At 42.4% G+C, this 25,815-nt stretch overlaps 1 protein-coding gene across 1 annotated transcript in view; it reads left to right on the top strand.

Annotated features, from left to right (window-relative positions):
* The window catches only part of COL25A1 (collagen type XXV alpha 1 chain), a 405,886-nt gene extending 388,026 nt beyond the window's left edge, over positions 1–17,860 (top strand). Inside the window, exons 39-41 of the mRNA XM_033960097.1 lie at positions 2,738–2,824; positions 13,843–13,881; positions 15,992–17,860. Coding sequence (XP_033815988.1) covers positions 2,738–2,824; positions 13,843–13,881; positions 15,992–15,994 — 129 coding nt within the window. The 3' untranslated portion in view covers positions 15,995–17,860. The remainder of the gene's footprint in view (positions 1–2,737; positions 2,825–13,842; positions 13,882–15,991) is intronic.
* Positions 17,861–25,815: the final 7,955 nt, after the last annotated feature.

Genomic DNA, 25,815 nt, shown 5'->3' on the forward strand with positions numbered 1-25,815 from the left:
GCTTTTTCTTGAAAGTGAGGTAGTTTGTCTCTGTACTTATAGATGTGGGAAGGCCAGGTCTTGTGGCTTCATAATTGAACAGGTTGTTGAATATTCATTTGTATTGCACTCCCCTGGATGAGGGGATGATCAGTTGGTGAGTGTTCTTGATTCTGGGTGATGCGATGGAGGAATTGGAGAACAGGTGAGTTATTTGTTCAGGAGAGTTGGCATCAAGGGTGTGGTAGATGATGCAGGATAGCTTAAACAAAATTTGTGCATTTATGGGTAGCCAGTGAAGTTTGCGATAATAAGCCAAGACGGGGTCATATTTCTTTAAGCCGAAGATCAATCTGATTGCAGTGCTTTGAATCATTTGGAGTTTGTGCATATTAGAAGAGGCTATGCCAGCATGGAGGGAATTGCAATAGTCGAGCTGGGTTAGGACAAGAATTTGGACTAGTATAGCAATGTGGTGGCTGTAGACGTAAGGTTTGATCAGTCTTAGTTGCTTTAAACTGTAGAAAGTTTTTCCAGAGGTTGGAAATTTGGAGTTCATGGTAGAGAGTGGAATCTAGCAGAATACCAAGTACCTTGGAAGTTTGATCCACACTTAGCATTGTGCCGGAGCGTAGCTTTAAGGGTCCAGGATCAAAGCAGGACATTACTCTTTAAGGGGGAAATGCTGTATAGGATGCTGGTCTCAGCAGCCGCCTAAGAAGCGGCTGAGAATCGCAGACTAGCATCCTATACAGAATTGTGTCTGACGTAATAGACGCCTAACTACCCCAATTCTCTAACCGGCCCATGTCACAGGTGCCGGTTAGAGAATCGTTCCTGATCCCTTGCCATCAGCTGATCGCGGCAAGAAAATCTCCCTGACATGATCTGCTGAGTAGTCGCAGCAGTGAATTCCTGACCTCCCCCTCCCCCGCGAAGTCAGCTAAATACCAGCATGAAACCGATAGCAGACAAGTACCGTAAGGGAAAGTTGAAAAGAACTTTGAAGAGAGAGTTCAAGAGGGCATGAAACCATTAAGAGGTAAACAGGTGGGGTCCATGCATCTGCCCAGAGGATTCAACTCAGTGGGCTACCTGGCAGGCAGCGACCGGCCGCCCTGGGTCAGCGGATCCCTCCCCCCACCTCCCCCGCCTAATGGGGATGGAGAACACCTCCCGGGTATCTCTGGTCCCTGCAGGGTTCATTTCTTCCAACGGTGGTGCACCACAACTGTCTCCAGGTTGGCTGGGAAGGCCGTCAGGGAAGATGGCTTGCTGCCCGCATGGCAAGTATTAGAGCCCCCAGCAGCAGCTTTGCCATTTTACCCGGGGCTGAGAGAGACAACCGCCTCTGTGCCCTCCCCCGGAACCCCCCGCTGCCCTCCCACAGGGAGACGGCACATGGAGTGAGAAGAGGAACAGGGCTCCCCACTCCCAGCGTGACTGTCAACTGGGATGGACTATCCTCAGTGCACCCCGACCGCTTCATACCACCAGGCATGGAGGCCTATGCCGGGTGCCAGGGGTCAGCAGCAATGTCAGTGACCCACCTGGCACATTTTGAAACACGAACTAAGGAATCTAATGCACACATTAGTTGGAGGGCTAAGCGGCGAAACCCTGTAGGATGGGCCTTAGGTATCTGGGCCAATCAAAGCCTTAGGCTCCTCCCCAGTGCATTTTATCAGGCAGCTATTGCGGCCCTATGGAGACACCTAGAGCCACTTAAGCTCACCCAAGGCCACTTCCAGGCAAAACCACGCCCACATCCAGCTTAGGGCAAGCTTATGTGTCCTGATGTGTTTCCCTGCACTTGCAACAGACAGCCATAGTGTAAGCAGTCTGCCTCGGGGTGTTTTTGTTTTAGAAAACGCGCATCCCGATTGACTGGTTAGACAGCAGTAGGACGCCTACCGCTGCCTACAGTTGGGACGCCATTTATAGAATTTGCTCCTAAGAGTTCAGAGTACTACCTCCATTCTATGCAAATATATCCCCTGCATATTCATTGTGGGATCCTGAAAACCTGACTGGCTAGTTGTGCCCCGAGAACTGGATTAAGAACCCCTGTTCTAAACATGTATAAACACACCTGGCACATAAAGGTTAACATCTCCTTTACTAATGGATGGAGTGCACATTGTAAAATAGTTTCACTTCTCAATGTGGTTAAAGTGGCCAAAGACAATTTGAATTTTAAGCTCAATACGAGCTGTGCTATGTGTGTATGCTGAGCTGCATGATAACTGGATTTTCCTTAGAATTCATCATACTTCTATTTTCAGTGCAAAGAACTAAGGGTAAGCTTTGTACGTCACAAAGTAGTCAAAGATTTGTGTAAAAATCCTAACAGTTTCAGAAACATCTAAAAGTCACATCTACTGAGAATCACCTGACAGAAAAAAAAATTAATGTATGATATTATAACTTTTAAATGCATGCAAACTGACTTAATGCATGTTAATTCATTAATGCATGCTGTTAGTGTGATACCGAATAGAATATACACATCCCTGCTGTGGATATGTATGGTATATTCTGTCTCACAGCAAAGCAGTCAGCAGTTCTGCTGGCAATCCTGAGATTTAGATTTTTCCACACTAATGCACAGACCAGAACACAGTGGTAAGTGCCTATTCAGCCGTGTCTTAGTTAAAATATTCTTAATCTGTCCTTCTTTTTTTTTCCTCACACTGTCCCCACAAAATAAATAAATAAATAAAACATTTTTGTTTTCTCAAAATCATTGTACCTACAGGGGGAAAAGGGAAAGAAAGGCAAAAAGGGGCCTAAAGGGGAGAAAGGAGAACAGGGTGCCCCTGGATTAGATGCACCTTGCCCGTTGGTATGTCTCACGCTCATGTTTTAGAAGTCAGAGGTCCTGGTGTGTTATTGTTATACTGTATAATTCACTGAGAGAGAAGGAGGAGGAGCAAAGCACCAACTGTACACCAGCCTGGAACGCTTCATCTTCAATTCCAGGTTTCAAACCACACTTCATTCCTTTTAATGATTAATGATTCTTCTACCGACTCTTTCTGGAAGAGTTTTCTTGCTTGAAACCAAAGAAACCTCTTCCGAGTGAGGGACAGATCAACATGGCAAATTCAAGCCTGACCAATGATCTGTTCTTGTCTTCACACAAAAAAGGCCTACTATCGTCTCTCGGATTTACAATCTGTCGCTGTTGGTGATATGATTGCTCCTCCTCCTTTCTGTGAAAGTTTTTTTTTTCCACTCCAGCAAAGTCGGTAATGAGGACATTTCTTTGTCAGTAACATATGCAAGTTCATCTTTACAAACAGGGATTCCGTGGATTAAAGGGGGAAAAGGGGGAGCCGGGCCAGCCTGGTCTGGATGGGCTGGATGCCCCTTGCCAATTGGTACAGTATTTCTCTTTCCTACCAACCCTGCATGCACTTCCTTTGTTCTCATCCATCTCTGCCAATGCAACGCATCCCTGGAAATCCTCTGCTTTATGAACACACTACCTGCATGTGCATGAACAGATGTGTGTCTTCAGTTGCATCACACTCTCATTGAGAGAATGCACCCAGGACAGATTAGCTAACTCTCCTCACACCTGCAGCTTGTGTTCTTTACACATTTACCACAAATATTCCCTCTTTTCCTCTCCTCTATCCCCCAGGATTGTTTCCACGTGAAAAGAAAAGCATTTTTACATTTTTTTCCCCCCTCCTAAAGTACAAAGGGTCCCTGAAAAGTTCTCAGCCCACCCAACAAATTTGGAAAAGTCTCCATCGAGGGCTATACACTTAGGCCAGCAATTTTCCACTTTTTTCGTTCTGTATTTTTCTGACTGGACTAAATGTATAGCCCTTGATGGAGACTGCACCAAGTTTGTTGGTTGGGATGAGAACTTTTCAGCGACCCCTCGTACTCTATAGAGAATGAAATAAGATATTTCAGTCATTCTCTTTTTATTAGATACTTAGTGATGGGAATGCTATGAACATAGTACATAAAATAAACCAAATTGACTGAAACAGTAACAGTCTGCAGCCCCAACCCTCCCTACTAGTTCTGCAATCAGTTTTCAACTTAATGCTCTGCCTTTGAAACTCACATTCCTGCACCACGGACAGTTCCCTCCTGCTGTATGTTAGCATGAACCCAAGAACCTAGCTACACTAAAATTATGTTATTTATCCCTTTCCTTTGTACCAATCTGGCAACACAGATTTCGTTTCTAAATATCCATGAAGCTGTTACAGCTCTTCCAGGACTTTCAGTTCTTACAATACATACCTACACGTGTAGAAGTCTTCTTAAGGGCTTAGGAAGCATGCTTTGAACTGAGGTTCTGAGTTCAGTTTAAAGCTGCATGTTTTTTTCCGTTTGATTAGCTGCACACTGTAACCGAAGACACAGCATTTGATTATAATAATGCACCGAAGCCCACAGGAATTGAATGTGCTTCGGTGCATTTGCTGTGGGGGAATCACTACCGCAGCTTTGTAAAAGGGGCCCTAAATGTTATGTGTGCTGATACCGGGTTGCACTAGTATTCTATAATAGAACTTAATTGCCTAGTGTCTGTTATAGAGTAGACTTCTACGAAATGCTCCATTATAGAACTGCATTTTTATTTTTTTTAAATAGACACAGCAGTGTAAAGTTCAAACTTTATCTCGAGATTTTAGCTTCAGGTGCAGTTAGTTTGCAGTGTATTGATGACAGTCATTGCTGAAATATTTGCTGGGGAAAAGTTAAGCATGCCTTCACCATACATTATTTTGTTCAGTTCTTGTGTTCTCTTATGATATCACTTTTATCTGGAGACTGCTAATGCCCTCGCCATTGCATGTGAAAATATCCTTTCATGGAAATTGCCACAATTCGGAGTCATATGCTAACATAATGCCTGACATAATCAGAGAACAAAAGAGCTGCTCCCCTATGGGAAATCCAGACGCCAGCTTCTTTAGCCACTTACTTCAAATTGGAAGAATGGTGCTATTGGCGTTACTCTAGGACAGTGTCTCTCAAACTTTTATAGCTCCGGCACACTACACATAGAAACATGACGGCAGATAAAAAAGCCCAAATGGCCCATCTAGTTTGCCCATCCACAGTAACCATTATCTCACTCTCTCTCCGAGAGATAAACTTACCTATCATGACCATATTAGCAATACTGTCAAAATATGCTTTTATAAATTACATTTAATTCGCTCACTCGCTAAATTCCTTCAACCTAAATCTATTAATATACTAATTCATTCCTTGATAATATCCAGAATAGACTATTGTAACTCTCTCCTTCTTAACATTACTCAAAAAGAAAAAAGAAGGCTGCAATTAATACAAAATACCGCCGTGAAACAGATCTACAATGCAAAAAAATACGATCATGTTACCCCTCTGTTGATTAAATCCCATTGGCTTCCGGTAAGCCATCGTATTACTTTTAAATTACTACTTTTAGTTTTCAAAGCCCTGATTTTTAATGAACCACAATTTATTAACAGGTGGCTAATCCCTTACAGCACGTCACGGTCTCTTCGCTCGACTTCTCATAATCTTCTCTCCATTCCCTCTATGAAAGTTATAGGAATTAGACGGCACGATATGTTTTCAGTTATGGCCCCCCAATCGTGGAATCTTTTACCCCCAATATATTAGAGAATTAAAAGATTTAACTCTATTTAAAAAAACTCTAAAAACATTTCTCTTTAATGATGCTTATGATTCCTAGCATATTAATTATTGATTTTTACTTAAGCAGCTAAAATTACCCCCCCCCCCTTTTTTGTTCTCTCCTTTTATGTTTTTTCTTCTCTTCTATCCAAACATTGTAACTTTTTCCCCACTTACCCACACAATTCTTGTGAGCTTTAACCCATAACAAAAGTTATTTTATATGTATGTATTTTGTATGTTAAGTTTTAACCCATAACAAAAGTTATTTTTGTTAAAACCAATATTTTATTTGTATATTTTATTATTATGTTGTACATCGCCTAGCAATTTAAATAGGCGATTCATTAAGAACAAATAAACTTGAAACTTGAAACTTCCCACGTGCCTATCCCAGGCCCTCTTGGATTCAGATATACTCTGTCTCCACCACCTCTTCCAGGAGACTGTTCTACATGTCTACTTCCGTAAAAAAGTATTTCCTTAGATTACTCCGGAGCCTATCACCTCTTAACTTCATCCTATGCCCTCTCATTGCAGAGTTTCCTTCCAAATGAAAGAGACTTGACTCATGCACATTTATATGTAGGTATTTAAACGGCTATCATATCTCCCCTTTTCGCGGCACACTAAAAAGAGCAAATGTTTTTCAGGGCACATTAAAATTGAAATTATAAAATTGCAAAACCAACAAAAATTTAAATAGAATAGAATTGCTAATCAATGTGATGGATGTGCTTGTTTTTGAGTGCAAATTAACTCAAAATGCAGCTCAATAGTCGACAAGCAAACATACATTTCATTATCCACCATCTGCAGGCGCTCTTCTTTTTTCAATTTAATTTCTGACAGAGTTGAAAATCTAAGTTTGCATAGATAAGAAGATCCAAATGGTAGCAAAGCCTTGATTGCTTTGTTGCTCAAGTTAGGATAACTACTACATACAAAATAAAATTAAAATCACTTGTCAGTAGTTTTCAAGGACCAATCATGTCATAGAATGATGCTTGTCTGGGCAATTGTATCCTTACGCACACATCATAACATTGACAGACACTTGTATGTGGCTTACATGTCATATATTCTAGTGTGTACTTATGAAGAGAATTTTTTAAAATAAAATTCTGGAATCTCTTGTGGCACACCCAGAATCTCTTTGGGGAACACCACTGTGCCATGGCACACAATTTGAGAGAGACTGCTCTAGGGAGACAGCAGCAAGTATAAGTCCCAGATAGAAATGATGTGCTGTTTCTCATGTATCTCACTGTACATGTAATTGCGGTTTGTTGGGAGTTCACAGATCTACCTGTGTGATGACTCCACTTCTATCTGTTTTAAATGAGCATGAAAAAGATATCTTTGATGACTGTGCATGTGGAACTCAGGTATTGCAGACATAACAGCCAGAAAAGGAAGATTACTGTGATCCACCATTTGCTGTATTCTAGTATGCCTGACAGAGCCGTTAAAAGCTTTCTTGAATCACATTTGTTGTCCATCGATTATTTTAATGTATTATTTGCTGTTTTATTATAAACCGCTTTAACATTAAATTTACTAAGCGGTATATCAAGTAATTAAATCAAATCAATTCCTATTTCCACCCAGCAAAATATTCAGGTCCCAATATTCAAACAGACTATACATTTATCCTCAGATACTATAAATGATGTTTAAATTTGGGCACTCAAAATTGCACATGATGCTGAGATCTGCACACAAATTAGTTAATGAGCCATTAACAATTAGCAATTGGCTGTTAACAATCAATTGGCTCTAATTTGGATGTCTGCATAATTCTATAAAATCCTCTTGTTTGCAACTCAAAAGGGGGTGCATCTATGGGAGGAGCAAAAAATTGTGCACAGTGTCATAGAATTAGGGGGCTGCATGCACACACAAGTTGTGCATCAGGATTTAGACCAGTTTTCTGTTGGATGCCAACATATGTGCTAATTGCTATTCTATAAAGAGCACAAATTTTGCCAGCGTGATCAAATACTCTGGCCTACTGCTCGCACCAGTTTGGATCCCTCTAAAATCACTTCTGGGTCATGGGTCTGGGTCTGGGTCATGGGGACATCAGAGGAAAAGTCAATGCCATTTCTTGCAGCATGCTGGAGAAGCTGCTGGCGCTGGTGAAGATTTAAAGAGGTACAGGGTATGAAGAAGGGAGGGTGCGGTGCAACTGTGGTGTGGGGGCACACAAGGAGCCGGGGAGAGGTCATGTAGAAGAAGTAGGAGTGTGTGGCGCGTAGGAGTGTGTGGTGCAGTGGTTAGATCTACAGCCTCAGCACCCTGGGGTTGTGGGTTCAAACCCCGCGCTGCTCCTTGTGACCCTGGGCAAGTCACTTAATCCTCCATAGCCCCAGGTACATTACATAGATTGTGAGCCCACCGGGACAGAGAGGGAAAGTGCTTGAGTACCTGATTGTAAAAACCGCTTAGATAACCTTGATAGGTGGTATATAAAATCCTAATAAACTTGAAACTTGAACTTAAACTTGAAGTGCGAGTTAGAGAGGAGAGTGGAGGGGGGCGCCAACACCCGGGCACCTTCCACCCTTGCTACTGGCCACCACTAAATATATAATAAGCTCTCTATCTATGAATTTCCAGCAGCATGATACAGATAATGCCACCAAATATTCCTTCCAATTATCTGCATAGTGCCAGAGAGTAGAGAGGATTCTGCTTAGCCACACTTATAGCAGCAATATTCAGCATCTATCCATATAGAAACATAGAAATATGATGGCAGATAAAAGCCAAATGGCCCATCCAGTCTGCCTACCCACAGCATCCACTATCTCCTCCTCTCCTTAAGAGATCCCATGCTTTCTTGAATTCAGATACAGTTAGCTAAGTAGTTCAATTTAGGCCATATATATAATAGTGAAATATCACTTTTATAAATATAGCTGCTGGCAGGGAGTTCTGTTCACCTATGTTCAGCACCTCTGTCTACATGTATAGCAGTGCTGAATATACAGTATGTCTTCTTTATACCCTGACACATAAAGGGCAATTCTATAAATTGATGCCAAAAGATAGGCACCAGTTGGATGCATAAGTTCGAATAATAGCACTTGCCACATGATTGATGCCACAAATTGACATTAATGTGCATAAGTACCAGGCACTATTCTATAACATATGCACCAAAATTTGCTTAGCTTCTCTGAGGACAAGCAAGTGTAATATTCTCACATGTGGGTGACATCATCCACAGAATCTGGTACAGACACTGCAAAGTGCACGGTCACTTTAAATAGTTAGGCAGTGCCCACACTGTATACATGCCAGTGCCTTCATGGGACCATCAGTTCTTCATTTTCCGTGGAGCTGAGAACTTGTCTCTTCAATTTGTCAAACTTTTGCCTTTTTTGTGCCTTCCTGTACTTATTTTTCAGTGTTTTCCTCATAGTTTCTTATTTTTATTGTGTTCCAGTATTATATCCAACATTGTTTCATTTTTGTCAAATTTTCATTTTTTGGCCTTCAGGCCACTCTGAGCCCTTTTTTCCTCTCAGGAGCATTGACCATTTTCAGCATCCTAGTTACTTGACCTGCTTGGGCCACTGAGCCCTTTGACTTAGCCTTGTCTGTTTTCCACTCCATGTCAAAGAGGGTACTGAGTGGATCTAAAAAATATTCTCAATGTAATCAGGCGAGCGAAATAGATACTCGAGAGGGTTCAGAAGAGAGTGACACGTTTGATAAAAGGTATGGAAAATCTTTCATGCACTGAAATATTGGAGAAACTGGGGCTCTTTTCCCAGGAGAAGCGGAGACTTAGAGGGGATATGATTGAGACCCATAAGATCATGAAGAGCATAAAGAAAGTGGAGAGGGATAGATTCTTCAAACTCTCGAGTACTACAAAAACGAGAAGGCATTCAGAAAAGTTGAAAGGGGACAGATTCAAAACCAATGCTAGGAAGTTCTTCTTCACCCAATGGGTGGTGGACACCTGGAATGCGCTTCCAGAGGGCTTGATAGGACAGAATACGGTACTGGAGTTCAAGAAGGGATTGGACAATTTTCTGAAGGAAAAGGGATAGAGGGGTATAGATAAAGGATTGCTACACAGGTCCTGGACCTGTTGGGCCGCCGCGTGAGCGGACTGCTGGGCACGATGGACCCCTGGTCTGACCCAGCAGAGGCACTGCTTATGTTCTTATGTTCTAAAACAAAAATCCACCGCAGATCAACAGCAAACACCGCAACGGCAGAGGAGACAACAACCAAATCAGTCAATACTTTTTATAGTGCTTATGTTTTTTAATTATTTACAGCTCTGAAGACAATAGGGTATTTTTATAGGATTTAAATTGTCCATCATATTTTTCATCAATTCCACATTATTGACTCCTGATGCAGGCCCTGTGGCTGAAACGTGTCATTCTTTTACCATACAATAAATTCATCCTTATATATGCCTTTGACTGATTTGTTTGTCGTCTCCTCTGCTGTTGTGGTGTTTGCTCGATGTAATCAGACCATTTCAAGTTCTGACCCACATAACTGGTGTGACCGGTGTGTGAGTCCTGACCATTGAGACATTCGCTGTGACCTCTGTCTCCACATGCAAAAAAACGTAACTGAAAGCCCCCAAATTTCAGTTCATAAAAATTTCCAATACCGCATCAGCATCAACATCAAGCATGGCGGGGGACTCAGAACCTGACACCAAGCATCCTATTACTCAGGCATCGACATCAGTGCTGAATGCATTGACCCTGCATCCAGAGTGGTGGGTGTCAGGGTTCTCACAGAGGCAGAATTCTACTTACTCTTCATCTAGGCCTCATGCATTGAGGGATGTGGCAAGTAAGAAAGCTAAGAAACACAAACATTCTCCCCCTTCTAGGCATGGCATGCATCCTCCCAAGTGCCAACTTCTTCGATGCATAGTAAGCATTGATACACCAAGGACTGCTCTCCTTCCATCCATCTGATGATGTCTTCATAGGCATGCCTCAAAATCAAGGTCTTCAGTGCTCTCATATCTAGTACAGCACATTGGTTCCATGCTAATGTCTCTTCCTGTACCGGTACCGGTACCATCTCTCCAGGAGGAGATCCAGGTTATGCTCAGACAAGAGCTTTCAGGGCTACTATAGACGCAGTCTTCACAGGTGGTAATGGCTTCCATGCCTTTACATAAGTGTCGATCGAGGATGTGATCATGCACCCCTGCTCAACGTCGAGCATCGGGATCAGCACAGATCCATTTGACACATGCACCATTATCAGTGGAGGAGCTGTCTCCTGGATCAGACCATTGACCTATACCTTGATGCACATAGTCTATGCTTCTCTTGATGCATACTCCCTGTTTCACATAATAGAGAATACTTTGAGGAGTCTGACTTGGATATCTCTAACCATTCAGATGAAGATTTGCCAGAATACTCAGCAGAAGAATCCTATGGTATACCTTCTGATCCTTCCCCTCTTCAAAAAATCAGGTCTCCACCAGAAAGTGACTTTGTGAGACAGATGAGTCAGGCTTTGCCTATCAAAATGGAAACAGAGGAGGAATCTCGCTGTGAACTTTTTCAATTGCTTAACTTTGAAGCACCACCAAATGAATGTATTGAGGTATCTTTGCATAGGGTAATGAAAGGAGCTTTATTAAGAACTGGAAGAATCCTCTCTCAGTCTAGGTTGCTCCTAAAAAGATAGACACAATGTACAGAATTCAAAATTATCCAGGCTTTGACAGAATTTGACTTCAGCATCATTCATGAGTTGTGGAATTTGACCTCAAATGATCATGCAAATCACGATCTTATGCTTCTGCTCCTCCAGGCAGAGAAGCCATGACAATGGGCTCTTTTGGCAAACATATTTCGTGATCCCAAAAAAGACTGGAGGACTTCAACAAATTCTTGTTAAAGAAGTTTTGCATGGTCTCTCTGAGAACCCTTCTATCTCTACTGGAAAAAGGCAATTTGGCTTTGCTCTCTAGATCTGAAAGAGGCCTGCAATCATATATCCAGCCTACCTGCTCACAGAAAGTATCTTCACTTTCGCATTGGATCTCGACATTTCCAATACAAAGTCTGGCCCTTTAGACTAGCTTCAGCTTCTCATTTCTTCATGAAATGCTTAATGGTAGTGTTGGAAGCCCTTCACACATGGGGGTTTCACATATTGCCCTACTTAGATCACTGGTTGATCAAGGCTTCCTCATCGTAAACAGTTCAGCATGCCATCAATTCAACTTCATTGCATGCCACCTAGTCTTAGTATATTTGGAAAGAGTAAACAAGTGATTCACATCTACTTGTTCCACTCCACTCAATATTTTATAGACCTCTATCATATCTCCCCTGAGCCATCGCTTCTCCAAACTGAAGAGCCCTAGCCACTGTAGCTTTTCCTTTTTTATTATTAAAGCCCCCTTTTTTTATTATTATTGTATATTGCCTAGAATCTAAGATAGACGATTAATCAAATTTTATTAAACTTGAAACTCATAGGGTAGTTGTCCCATCCCTTGTACCATTTTTGTCATCATTCTCTAAGAGGAATCTTCCAGTTTTTGTGACATTTGATCTTATCAGCAGATTCAGTAGTTGTTACCAAGAGAACCATCTCCACTTGGCTAGCTGACTATATTTCCTTCATGTATACTCAGGCTGGGCTGATGCTTCAGGGCCATGTAAGCCTACAATGTCTGAGATATGGTTTCTTTGGTGGCTCATTTACACTCTGCATCTATTGAGGCCATCTGCAAAGCAGCTACATGATCCTCAATCCATACTTTTACTTCTCATTATTGTTTGAAACGAAACTCCAAAAGAGACAGTCAGTTTGGACAAGCAGTTCTGCAATATTTGTTTACTCCCTGAGCACTAACTTTCTCTCTAACCTTCTTAGATTCTTGCCAGGATCATGTTTATATATCCATTATCTTTCTCCAGAGACATGATCCTGACAGCTTGGAAGACCCACATGTGAGAATATTATGCCTGTTTGTCCTCAGAGAAAGCAATGATACTTTAGCAGATGTTCTCTGAGGACAGCAGGCATACATTATCACAACCCGCCCACCTCCCCCAGTTGGATTCTTAGTTTTGTTACTGAACTGATGGTCCCGTGAGCCAATGTCAGGTGGGAAGACACTGGACATGCACAGTATGGGCACTGTCTAAAGACTTAAAGTGACAGTGCATTTGGTAGTGTTCACATTGGGTTCTGTGGATGACGACACACACGTGAGAATAAATGCCTGCGGTTCTTGAAGAACTCCTGTTACAGGTAAGTATCTTTGCTATATATACATATGGCTGCAAGATACATACATGGGTGGAGAATAGGCAGGTCACGGGCATATCTCTGAAGTATGTGTGTAACTTGTAGAATATAGTAGAGTCCCAGTTAACCATCCTTTGGTTATCTGACACTCTAGATTAAGCAATGGTCAGGTAAGTAGGTTCCATCCACCCACCCAAACTGCAGCTGCTTCCCTGGTGTTGGCCTCTGCAAAATGCCCCCCAGCCACCTGACTAAGGTAGCGCTCCCTCCCCCCTACCAGGGTCTACCTTTATAAATCCTGGAAGTCCAGTGATGAGTTCAGGGCATGAGCAATCCCTACTCACTCATGCCTGTGTGGTCTCCATCTTCAGAATGGATGCTGTGAGCTCTGGTAGCAACCTTGCGAGGCCGTGCTATGTGACTGGCAGGTAGATGGGCAGATGCAGTAAGTCTCTACATTGTCTGACTTTTTGGGTATCTAAGAACTTGTCAGTCCTAATTAAGTTGGACAATTTAGATAATACTGTACTATAAGTTACATTCACTTTAGGGCACACTAAGGTGTCAACTGCTACTTGGTGTACACCAATGCCAATTTATGTTCATGTTTTATAACAGAATCTTGGCACCTAGATGCAGTTATAGTAAGCACATAGCACTGGGGATCCTAAATCATAGCGCCAAATTATAGAATTTGCATCATAATGTTCCTTTATACATGAAGATAAATTCATCCAAAAAGGGTTTTTTTGCCCTCCTAATTTGAGGCTTTCAGGTACCCTCACACTCAGTCTCCCTGTAACATTCTGGATTCATCTTATCATAAATATTAAAGGGTACAGTTGGAAAAGGTGGCAGACAGAAAGGCGAAGAGAGTTATTCTTGAAATATCCATAAGAGAGCACTTTCTTCTCTTTTTCCTTGAAACAGGGCCCAGATGGACTACCAATGCCTGGTTGTTGGCAGAAGGTAAGAGCTGCAGAATTGCAAATGCTTTAATGTCTTAAAACAGCAATGTGATCCAGAGTATGCATTTCAAAACTGTAACTTGCTTGCTTCTAATCTCCATTTTTTCTCCCAGTTTAGAATATAGAATAATGGCATATACACACATACTGTACATGTGCACATATATTCACAAATGCAAAAATCTACCTAAGCCCTATTCTGCAAACACCAGGTTAAGGGGGGAGTAATCAATGTAGGCTACCTTTAAGACGTGTTATTTTACTGTTAAACCCTGATATTAGTAGCTAGGCAGATTAGATTACTGCAATGCACTGTATTTAAGGGTAACTAAAACTTGGAGTAAGAGATTGCAAGTACTAACGAATTCTGTTGCTAGATTGATTGTGGAGGTTTCACAGATGACCCACATCATGCCAGTTTTGAAACAACTGCATTGGTTTCCCATACAGCAAATAGTGCAATATAAAGTGATATTGATAATTCAGCAAGCTTTGTCTTATAAAGCACCTAGATGTATTCAAGATATGTTGGAGTTATATTGCCCTGGAAGAGTATTAAGATCCGAAAATGCAATGAAATTATCTATAGAGAGAGAAAGGAGTGTAATGGATGCAAGAATTAGGAATACTGTGTTTTCAGTTGCTGGAGTGAAATTGTGGAATGCATTGTCAGGTCAGTTGTGCCTGTGTAAGATCAGAGATGTCTTTAAAAAACTCTTGAAGACACAATTATTTGTTGAAGTGTTTATGTGAATGAATTGTCTACGAATAGTAGTTAATGTAAGATCAGAGATTTCCTTTTTCTTTAGAGGATACATTTATTTACTGGTGTACTTATGTAGAGGATATGAATATGATCAGCAGGGTGGGTCGCAGCAGTTTTGTTACATAGATGATATACTGGGGTTTTAAAAAAATTATTTTGTATGTTAACTGTAAACTGCCTAAACTTTTTAGGTGATATATAAATTTTTAAATAAATTGCTTAATCTGGGAACTGTATTAAAATAGCACAAGTTAATGGTAAAATAACCTGTCATAACAGTAGCCTATGTTGATAACTATACCCCTAAGTTTCATAGTGCATATTTCTAAGGGAGACATACATAAGGGTGGAGAATGAGTGATGCATAGGCATGTCTCCTACTTAAGCCCATAATTTATGCATCAATGTTGCACTTAGGTGTTCACAGCCAACTCTAAGGCTAGTATAAGTGTGGCTGTCTAGGTGCATTGATACTGAGTTGCGCTAGTATTTTGTAATAGGACTTAGGCACCTAGGTTTCTGTATAGACTAAGGCCCTGGTTCTCTACAAGATGCTTACAATTAAATGCCTAGATCGGCGCACCTACCCAATCTAGGCGCCTAACTTAATTTTTTTAGTCGGCTTAATCGGCACTGATAATTGAAAGCACCATTATAAATCAATTTAAAAAACAATATAATTTGCCAGTAGGTGCCTAACTCGGTAGGCACCTCCCACTTCGAGGTGGGCATCTACACCAAAGTGCCTACCAACATCTACACAGCAAGTAGGTGTGGTCAGGGGTCGAATTCAGGGTGGAGTTTAGGTGTGGATTCAGTTAGGCGCCTACCTTGGGCACATTCTTATAAGGCCAAGAGAACGCTGGCATAAATGGAGTGCTCTTAAGGATTTTAACATCTAGTGGTGCCTAAGAACGCTTAGAAGCTGCTAGAAGAATGCGCTTCCAGAGGGTGTGATAGAACAGAGTAAGGTATTGGGGTTCAAGAAAGGATTAGATGATTTCCTGAAGGAAAAGGGGATAGAAGGGTATAGATAGAGGATTACTTTACAGGTCCTGGACCTGATGGGCCGCCGCATGAGCGGACTGCTGGGCATGATGGACCTCTGGTCTGACCCAGCAGAGGCATGCTTATGTTCTTATAAATAGTGCCTAGCAGTTGATACAACTGCACCAAACGGTGCCTACGAGTGAGACACCATTTATAGAATCAGGGCCTTGAAGTGCCTAGATGAAGGTACTCTGTTATAGACTTGCTCCATTAATATTTTGACATGAAATGCATGTAAATGTTTAACAATCCGGTTACTAATCTCACCAATATGTGTGTTTTTATCTCTTTGCAGTGATAAATCTAACATTACAAGCATGGAGTTGTACATACTACTACATACTTTTATTTATAGCTGAAATCTGAACAACAAAAAAAAAGATTTTCCAAATCTAAGATATGGTTGCATATACCTGTTTCTATTTGTTCGCAGTAGTTTGTGTGTACGCCTTATATTTATATATTGCTCATTTGGCTCATTTTCCTGTTTATGGCATGTGACTTGCTTGGACAATTATTGCCATAGACCAGTTTACATTAAATTGTGACCAAATACGAGCTAAATGTTATGAAACGTACTGTACCAGCTGCCGTTGAAGTTTACTGAACATTCTGCTGCCGTGTTCATCTCAGACGTCTTCGTGACATTGTAACTGTATATGCAGACTGTAAAAACAAAAAGCATGAACTGTGTGCCAAATCTGCTTGCTGTGTTTGACAGCGTCAAATGCTAGCCGACAACTGCCTATGACCATTGGTTCCAGTTTCTGAATTGTTTACTTTTGTCATCTCAAGGGAGTCACCCCCTGGCTTATCGCCAAAAAGAGATAAAGGAAGAAGTGCTAAGAGCGTGGTGTTGAATTTTGGGGAGACGCAGCTCCATCTGCATGTCTACAGCTTCTCGTTTGGGGGTCCTGAGTGGTGGACAAGGTTACATCTGTTGATATGCCTGTTTCCCCTGTTGTTTGCTCATGGCATCCAGCACATTCAAGATGGAAGGGGTGTCAGTGCCAAAGCCCATGAGCTGTGTAATCCTGGGAGAAGGTCTATGAACAGCACCCATCCCGTGCGCAGTTTCAAAGAGCTGCAACAAAGCGTGGCAGCTGGTGGGCTCTGCTGAATCAAGAAGGATTCACAGCCTTTTCAAGGACTTTTTTTCCGTGACTTCTTGTAATATATTGTGACACTGTTGAGGAATGAACATGGTAGTTTTGGAACAAAGGAGTCTTACAGCACTACCCTAATAACTCATTAGGTGTGTATAATGATTTCAATGATTCTGTTCTGAGAGAGAAAAAAAAACAACACACCATATGCGAGCCCTCCCAGCAGGGTTTTCAGAAACCTACAATATAGGATTTTTTTTCTACATCTTTCTTTTTAAGGAATATCTATTAAAGATATGTTTTGGTGGTTTATTACAGATTTTGTTATGGCAGACGTCTACATTGTGAAAATTGCAATTCAGATAATGTGCAAACTTGTTTCAGAAACCTCTATTTCCTTGAGCTTTTAATGGTAACAGCTCTGAAAAAAACATTGTGGATGTGAAAAAGCCATGGTCTGAGGTTCTTATGATTTTGCAGGGAATTGTTTCTCAAAGAATGTTGTAAAGGAGCAAGTGGAACTGGTCGTGAGTGAACAAATAGTTACAAGAGAAAACACGGCCAGATATACTGAAAGATTTGACTTATTTTGTGTGTATGAGAAAATGCTTAGGATATAGCACCCATAGTGCTTATTGGTTGTTCTTGGTAGCATTCACCAATCAGCTAGTGAGGCCATTAGATTGGCTGACAGGCCTTTCCTTCATAAACCATTCAGAAATATTACATCTATAGGTGATAAGTTGGTGGATTGAGGTGGATATGATTTACTATACAAGACTATTGCTACTTGCTTGTTTGGTTGACAGTCGCTTGCTCTGCTACACTTATCTTTTGCCAAATCCTCATTAGTAGAAGTATTTCAAACAACAGACAGTGCCTGTGTCCATATACACTCGCTAATGTACTACTTAAAAGAGTTCTGTAGCAACTGTGTTTGTATTTTTTATTTCTTTCCCTATCCTGGCTGATTGCTTCTGTTTCTATTTCAGGAGCGAGTGGTCACTTATATTACTGCTATTTATTTACATTTTAGTTTGCTTTCTCAGTAGGTAGGGTTATGGAACATTTGTTTGCATTAATATTACAGAGCTGTTTTTACTTGACAAATGTTGTTCCTACTTGTGCTAGATTTCTTCATTTCTTTGGTCTGTTATATTTTTTGTACTGTTTAACTTTCATTCCCAGACCAATTCCAAGCATTTAGATATAAGCTGAATACCTTAATAATGACTGTGTGTGTATCTATATACGTATTTTTATGTAGAGAGAGAGGAGACTTAGATATATACAGACTAATTTTGAAACTGAAATACGAGGAGGTGCTGAAAAGTTCTCAGGCCAATCAACCAACTTCCTAAATTCTGAGCGTTATTTTGCCACTGTAGCTGAAAAGATTGTTATCTTATTTTGTTAAGTGCCAATTTGCAGAAATGAAATTCTATGTTTTTGACATCGCTTCAGATCGTTGATTGAACCATATCCCTGTCATTCTCTTCTTGGTTGGGCTGAGAATTTTTCAGCACTCCCTTGTATATGTCCTTTGATTAGCAGCATATTTTGGGTAAAATATAGGTACCAACCCAGAAGGTCACCGTCAGCAGATTTTTTTTTTAAATATTATGCAATTTGTGATCTGTGTAGCTGGATCATTTCTCCTTTATTATAGTATTTTATAATATTTTGGGATCGGTATTCAAAGCTGATTTGGAGCTGTAGTTAGATCTCTGATCTGTAATAGAGAATGACACAGGGACAAAGTTTTCCTCGTCCCCCACAAGAACTCAATTTCCCCCGACCCATCCCCTTGAGTTTTGGTGCTGTCCCTGTTCCTGCCTCATTCCTGTAAGTTCTGCCTTAACCGCACAGGCCTCCAAGACTTAGAATTTTAAAGTGTTTGAGGTTTGTGCAGGTGAGGACGGAGCTTGCAGGAATGGGGCAGGGACAGGAAAAGAACTTGCAAGGACGGGATGGGAAAATGAGTTCCCGTAGGAATGGGGGAAAAAATTTGTCCCCATGTCATTCTCTAATCTATAACCCAGGAGAACTCCTGACATGCAAGCTCAAACCTTTTTCAGCCCTGGTGTCCATCAAGGCACCCTGTTCCTCAGTATCGCACCTGAACTGTGGTAGTATTAAAATTGCTGTAATGTAATCCAGGCGCCAAAACTGTGCTGCCATGCTGGTGGCTGGTAGTTATTTACAATTTCAAATACCGTATTTGCCGGCGTATAAGACGACTTTTCAGTACCTTAAAATCCTCCCCAAAGTCGGGGATCGTCTTATACGCCGGGTACTGTTTACATGCCCTTACTTTACATGCCCTAACATCTCCTTCCTTACCTCCTTACGGTGCTTACGGTACTAGTAAACCTGCCGGGACATCAGCGGGGCCATGGCGGGACATCAGTGTGACAAGGGTGCCATCTCCTTCATCCTGCACAGCGGGAAGCAGCGGCGCTCTGGCCCCACCCCTTTTCTCTTTACTACGTCTCTCGCACATGCGGCCGTGTGTGGAGTCTAGCCCTTAAGGAAGTTGCGGGGGCGAACAGGAGGCTTTTGAAGGCTTTTAAAGGGAAACTGTCATGCCAGCAAACTTGCTAGGGACTTGCCCGGCACTTGCTCTCTCCCTCTATGTGTTATCTTCCTTCTATCATTGACAGTTTCAGTTTGGTTAACAGTTTAGAAAACAAATAGCATGGCAGCTCCCATGGGTTTATTGTTCTATTCAGCTTTAGTGAATTAATTAAAATTGTTGAAATAAATTCTGATGTTCTTTTAAGTTTTATTTGTTGTGCAGAAGGTGTGCGGAAGAAGGGGTAGTCTTATATGGCGAGTATATAACAAACTCTATATTTTAACTGTAAAAGTTGGGGGGGTCGTCTTATACGCCCAGTCGTCTTATACGCCGGCAAATATGGTAATTGGGAACAAAACCACATCAATGAAATTTTAGTCATCATTTTTGTAGTGTTCTCACTAGACCGAACACAAAAGGGCCTGATTCTATAAATGGTGCCTAACTTGGTAGGTGCCTAGGAAAAACTGCACCTACCGCATGTCATTCAAAGGTAGGTGCTGTTTCTAGAATCGTGCCTAGTGACGCCTAAATCAAGTTAGACACTGCTAGGTGTCAAAACACTTAGGCCAGGGTTTTCCAGGCCTAAGATAGAGAATGACATAGGGACAAATTTGTCTCTGTCGCCACAGGAACTCAATTTCCTCGCCCCCATCCCCGCGAGTTTTGTCGCTGTCCCTGCCCCATTCCTGTAAGCTCTGCCTTAACCGCACAACATAAGAACATGAGAATTGCCACTGCTGGGTCAGACCAGTGGTCCATCATGCCCAGCAGTCTGCTCACGCGGCAGCCCTTAGGTCAATATTGGAGTCTAGCCATACCTGCTTATGTTCTGGTTCAGCAGGAACTTGTCTAACCTTGTCTTGAATCCCTGGAAGGTGTTTTTCCCTATAGCAGCCTCTGGAAGAGCGTTCCAGTTTTCTACCACTCTCTGGGTGAAGAAGAACTTCCTTAAATTTGTATGGAATCTATCCCCTTTTAACTTTAGCAAGTTCCCTCTAGTTCCCTTCACCTTGGAGAGGGTGAACAATCTCTCTTTCTCTACTAAGTCAAGTCCCTTCAATATCTTGAATGTTTCGATCATATCCCCTGTCAGTCTCCTCTTTTCAAGGGAGAAGAGGCCCAGTTTCTCTAGCCTCTCATTGTACGGCAACTCCTCCAGTCCCGTAACCATTTTTGTCGCTCTTCTCTGGACCCTTTCGAGTAGTACTATGTCCTTCTTCATGTACGGCGACTAGTGTTGGACGCTGTATTCCAGATGGGGGTGTACCATGGCCCGGTACAACAGCATGATAATACCTATGATTTTAAAGTGTTTGAGGCTTGGGCGGATGAGGCTGGAGTTTGCAGGAATGGGAATGGGAAAATGAGTTCCTGCGGGGACGGGGAATAATTTGTCCCCATGTCATTCTCTAGCCGAAGATGCTAGTGGCTAACTCGATCCATGCATAAACTCCGTCCCTAACCATGCCAATTTTTTGTGTAGGGGCTGCTAGGCGCTGGCTAATTTTTTTTCAATCGTTTTTTAATGGTGCTTTCAATTAACACCAATTAACCAATTAAAAAAATTAAGTTAGGCGCCTGCATCGGTAAGTGCTGCGGTCTAGGCACCTTCCGGTAGGCGCCGTTTATAGATTGAAGGACAAAATTTATTGTGCATTTGAAAGGCCCATTTTCTGTAAGGCCCACAGGCTCCGTATGAGAAGATGGGGCTCAATTCTGTAAACCTTTGAGTAATGCAAGACAATCTTGTAACCCGAGTTTATCTACTCTCAAATTCAAAATTAAAGGGGCTCTTCTACTAAAGTGGATTAGATTATGCACTTATTGCACTTTAAAGCAGGAACTTAACATACGCTAAGTGCAAAACTAATGCAGTACCGAGTAGGGGGCCTGCCCAGCATGTAACCTGCAGTTGCCTTATTAAAATGTCATTAACCAGCAGTGCACAGGTTGATTTTAGCGCAGAGGCTTTCCACATCGTTCTCTGCCCATACCCCACCCTTTCACAAAAAGCACTCAACACGTGGTTTAATGCACGGTAACTGCTAAATGCCACAAAGCCCCTTAACACAGTTGTGTGCCAGCAGTTACCGTGCATTAAACCACTCATTAATGGGGAAATTCTATAAATTGCATCTAAAGTTAGGCACTAATTCCATGCCCAACCTTTGGTGTGGAAACATATTTTAACAGATGCACGGTGCTAAAAGGGGGCCGAAACAGCAGATTGGCATGGAAATCCACTTACGCAACCTGTTATAAGATACTGTCTATGTATTCAAGTGCAGCTGCAAGGAGTGCTTAGCCATGGGAAGGGCATGAGCGAGTCAGGTGTTCCAGAAAATTGCACGTAGGTTATAGAATACCGTGGACGCGTTCCCCACTTGCATGCCAGGATTTACACCTAGTTTCTTTCTTTCTTTTTTTTTTTTTAATTCTTTATTTATAAAAGTTTTCACTTAACATTACAAGAATACATCTTGCTACAGAAAATCAGGGATACACCTAGTTTCAATTGGTATAAGTTATCCTGCCAAAAGCTGGGTGAGGAATTTGTCAACCAATGCTTTTTAGAACAGTGCTGGATGCCATTTACTGAATCTGGCCCTAAGGGCTAAGTTCTATAAATGGAGCCAGTTTTTAGGTGCTGGTAGGCGCCCGAGCTAAGGGGTCCTTTTATTACGGTGCGCTAAAAGCTAAATGCTAAATTTAGTGCGCGCTAAATGCTAAGACGCCCATAGGATATAATGGATGCCTTAGCATGTAGCGTGTGCTAAATCGGTTAGCGCACCTTAATAAAAGGACCCCTAAGCGAATAATGCTGTGTAAATGCCATTTTAAACTGATTTTCAAGGTGCCTACCAGTACTTCAAAAAACGGCACCACAATCTTGCCTCCATAGGTGTTTAATAGTGCCTAATATCACTGCAGGCGAGGCTAACACCAGATGTGGCATTAGGCGCCATAAAGCACCTACAGAGGCGTGATTCGTGTCGGTCATCAGACATGTAGGCCTTTGAAACCCTGGTCTACATTTCCAGTGCCTACCTTGACCGGAGGCATGATTCTCTAAACCAGTGTTCTTCAACCACCGGTCCATGGACCAGTGCTGGTCCATGGACCAGTGCCGGTCCACAGAAATTTCCTGCCGGTCCACAGGGCCAGCACGTGCATCAGGCCCAACACAGTGTTCTTCAACCGCTGGTCCACGGTGCGATCGATGCGGCGTTATCTTCGAGCCAGCTCCCTCTTCCTCACTGATTCAGTGCACAAAGCCACAGGCAGTGGCTCCTACGGGCATCCTACGCCTGAACCGGAAGCCTTGGCTTCCAGATGAGGCACGGAACGTGCAAGGTGCAATTAGTACTATTATGGGAGCAGGGTCTGGGGTGGAGATTGGGTAGAGATGGGCGGGGTCTGGCCCACGACTTAGCCCAGTGTTCTTCAACCGCCGGTCCACAGACCGATGCCGGTCCACAGAATAATTCTTTTATTTCTGCCGGTCCATAGGTGTAAAAAGGTTGAAAAACACTGCTCTAAACGACACCGTCGTGTGATTGACACGCAATCAGTGGCTGCTTTTAAGGCGGCCGCCGACAACGGCATGCGCGGATTGCCTCCTGCCCGACTATAGCAGGTAGTGTGGGGCAGACCTAGGGCGGGACTGGGGCGGAGATGGGCGGGACTGCAGATTTAGGGTGTCCAGATTTTACAATCCTAAAATCTGGCAACTCTAACTAACCATGACCCCCCCCCCAGACTGTTCAACCCACAGCAAAGAACGTTAGTACCGTATTTTCACTCATATACCGCGCACCCGTGTAAAACACGCACACGGGTATAGCGCGTGGGAAACTGTAATTTATGTAAAGAAATTTTTATATACCGCGCACACCCGTATACCGCGCATGCCGCCCCGACTCTCCCGTCTCCGCCCGACTCTCCTTTCGCCTGCCCCGACTCTCCTCTCCCCCTTGAAGTCCTGTCCCCACCCTGAAAGCCTGATGCCCCCCCGACATCCGATTCACCCCCCCCCGCAGGACCGCTCGCACCCCCACACCGAAGGACCGCACGCACCCCTACAGCCTCCCCTCCCCCCCCATCATGGAGAAGCTCCTACCATTGTCCTGCTACTTCCTCTTCCGGCGGTCCCGCCCTTTCTCTGACATCAGAGAAAGGGCGGGACCGCCGGAAGAGGAAGCAGTGCAGACGCAGGGCTCACAGAAGGCCCGGGACCGCCGGAAGAGGAAGCAGCAGACGCAGGGCTCACAGAAGGGCCGGGACCGCCGGCAGAGGAAGCAGCAGGACAACGGTAGGAGCTTCTCCATAATGGGGGGGGTAGGCTGTGGGGGTGCGAGCGGTCCTTCAGGGTGGGGGTGCGAGTGCGAGTGTGAGCGGTCCTTCGGGGTGGGGGTGCGAGTGGTCCTGCAGGGTGAATCGGACGTCGGGGGGGGGGAACTATGTAAAAAAAAAGTTGTAAAACGCGCTCACGCGTATAACGCGCATGGTTATGCACGGTTTGTAAAATCGTGTATAACGCGCGCGTTATATGCATGAAAATACGGTAATTATTTGATTACTTGTTCACAAAGTCTATGACAGTGAAAATGTGTGCATTTGAAAATACAGAAAATATATAACCACATGGTTCAAATTATCATATACTACACCATATCAATGCCCACTGGTAAAATAAATATACATGTAAGGTTATTTTTTTTTCTCTCTAGGGGATAAAGAGCCTCACGATATGGAGCTTGTATACCAAATTCAGGTTATGCCGTGAACAGATTCACTGGCTCCTGCTCATGTCACAGGCTGAAACCCCTTAAATTTATATATATATATATATATTTTTTTTTTCTTCCATTATTTTCTTTTCATTTTATTTTATTAAGATCCTTAAAATGTATCTCTTCTTTTTAAAAAGAACCTAATAGCTGGTCATATTCTGTATTGTGTATCTACCCACAAGCTAATTTTTCAAGTGGTGTTGCAGAATCGGTTTGTAGAACCATTATAGCCAGTTCAAGATACCATTGCCAGAAATTCCCTGATGTAGTGAGAGTATATACGCAGGCCGCATCTGAAAAAGCCAGAAAAATAAGCAACAGCTTGGAATAAGTTAGAAAAATGAGCAACGGCTTCAGTTAAATAATCATGGGATTTACTTCACGAAACTAATAAGTCAAAGAAGGCGAGTTTCCCAAGATAAGTACTGCTCTATTTATTTATACAGAACGGATTGTATGTTTACAATCCTTGGAAATACTTCTGCCGATTCTGTACTGAAATAATATGTAAGGTAGATCACTAAAGCACACCGCTTGAAAAATTAGCTTGTGGGTAGATGCACAAGACAGAAGATGAACAGATGTTAGGTCCTTTTTTAAAAGAAGAGATAAATTTTAAGGCTCTTAATAAAATAAAATGAAAATAAAATAATGGAAGAAAATAAAAATATATAAATTAAAGGGGTTTCAGCCTGTGATGTGAGCAGGAGCCAGTGAATCTGTTCACGCTATAACCCGAATTGGGTATACAAGCTCCATATTCTGAGGCTCTTACATGTATATTTCTTTTACCAGTGTGCATTTGAAAATACAACATGGTTCTCCTAAAGAATCCTGCACAGTCTCTTCTTAAAGATCTAAAGTTTACTTATGCAGTCCATGATTATGCTGACTTCTACTAAGCACCTTCAACTTCAGCTGTTTACCAGCAACACGACTGCTGACTTGCATATTTGAATTCACTCATCTGTGTCACCAATTCAGATATTCCCTTCAGAAAGAGAGGAAGTAGCTTAAACTTATTGAGTTCTGAAGTCCAAAGTGAGCTGGGTTGCTTATAGTTAGAAAACAACAAAAAGGAGGGTTTTTTTAATGGAATAATGAAAAAATTATTATTCAAATCACTATTATTGCACATATAGGGCTCCTTTCACTAAGCTGCGCTAGCGGTTTTAGTGCACGCTTAGCGCGCGCTACATTGCTGTGCGTGCTAGAGTCTAACGCCACCATTGAGCTGCTTAGTTCTAGCCGCGTAGTGCAGGGTTAGCGCGCTCTAACCCTGCGCTATGCGGCTAGAACTAACGCCAGCTCAATGGTGGCATTAGCGTCTAGCGTGTACGGCAATGTAGCATGCGCTAAGCGCGCACTAAAACCGCTAGCGCAGCTTAGTGAAAGGAGCCCTATATGTGCAATAATAGTGATTTGAATAATAATTTTTTCATTATTCCCCCCAAAAAAACCCCTCCTTTTTGTTGATCTATTGTTGTGGGTTGGATAATTGATGAAGTGATCCGTGTTCTTTTTATGGTGATCTATAGTCAGAAAACATACAGGTTGTGTAGTGGCTGCTGTGCTCATAATGTAAAATAAGCATGTAAATGACGGAGGGGCCCTTTTACTAAAGTGAATTATGTTTTGG

The sequence above is a fragment of the Geotrypetes seraphini genome, chromosome 1 (genome assembly GCF_902459505.1).
Source record: "Geotrypetes seraphini chromosome 1, aGeoSer1.1, whole genome shotgun sequence".
Lineage (NCBI taxonomy): Eukaryota > Metazoa > Chordata > Amphibia > Gymnophiona > Dermophiidae > Geotrypetes > Geotrypetes seraphini.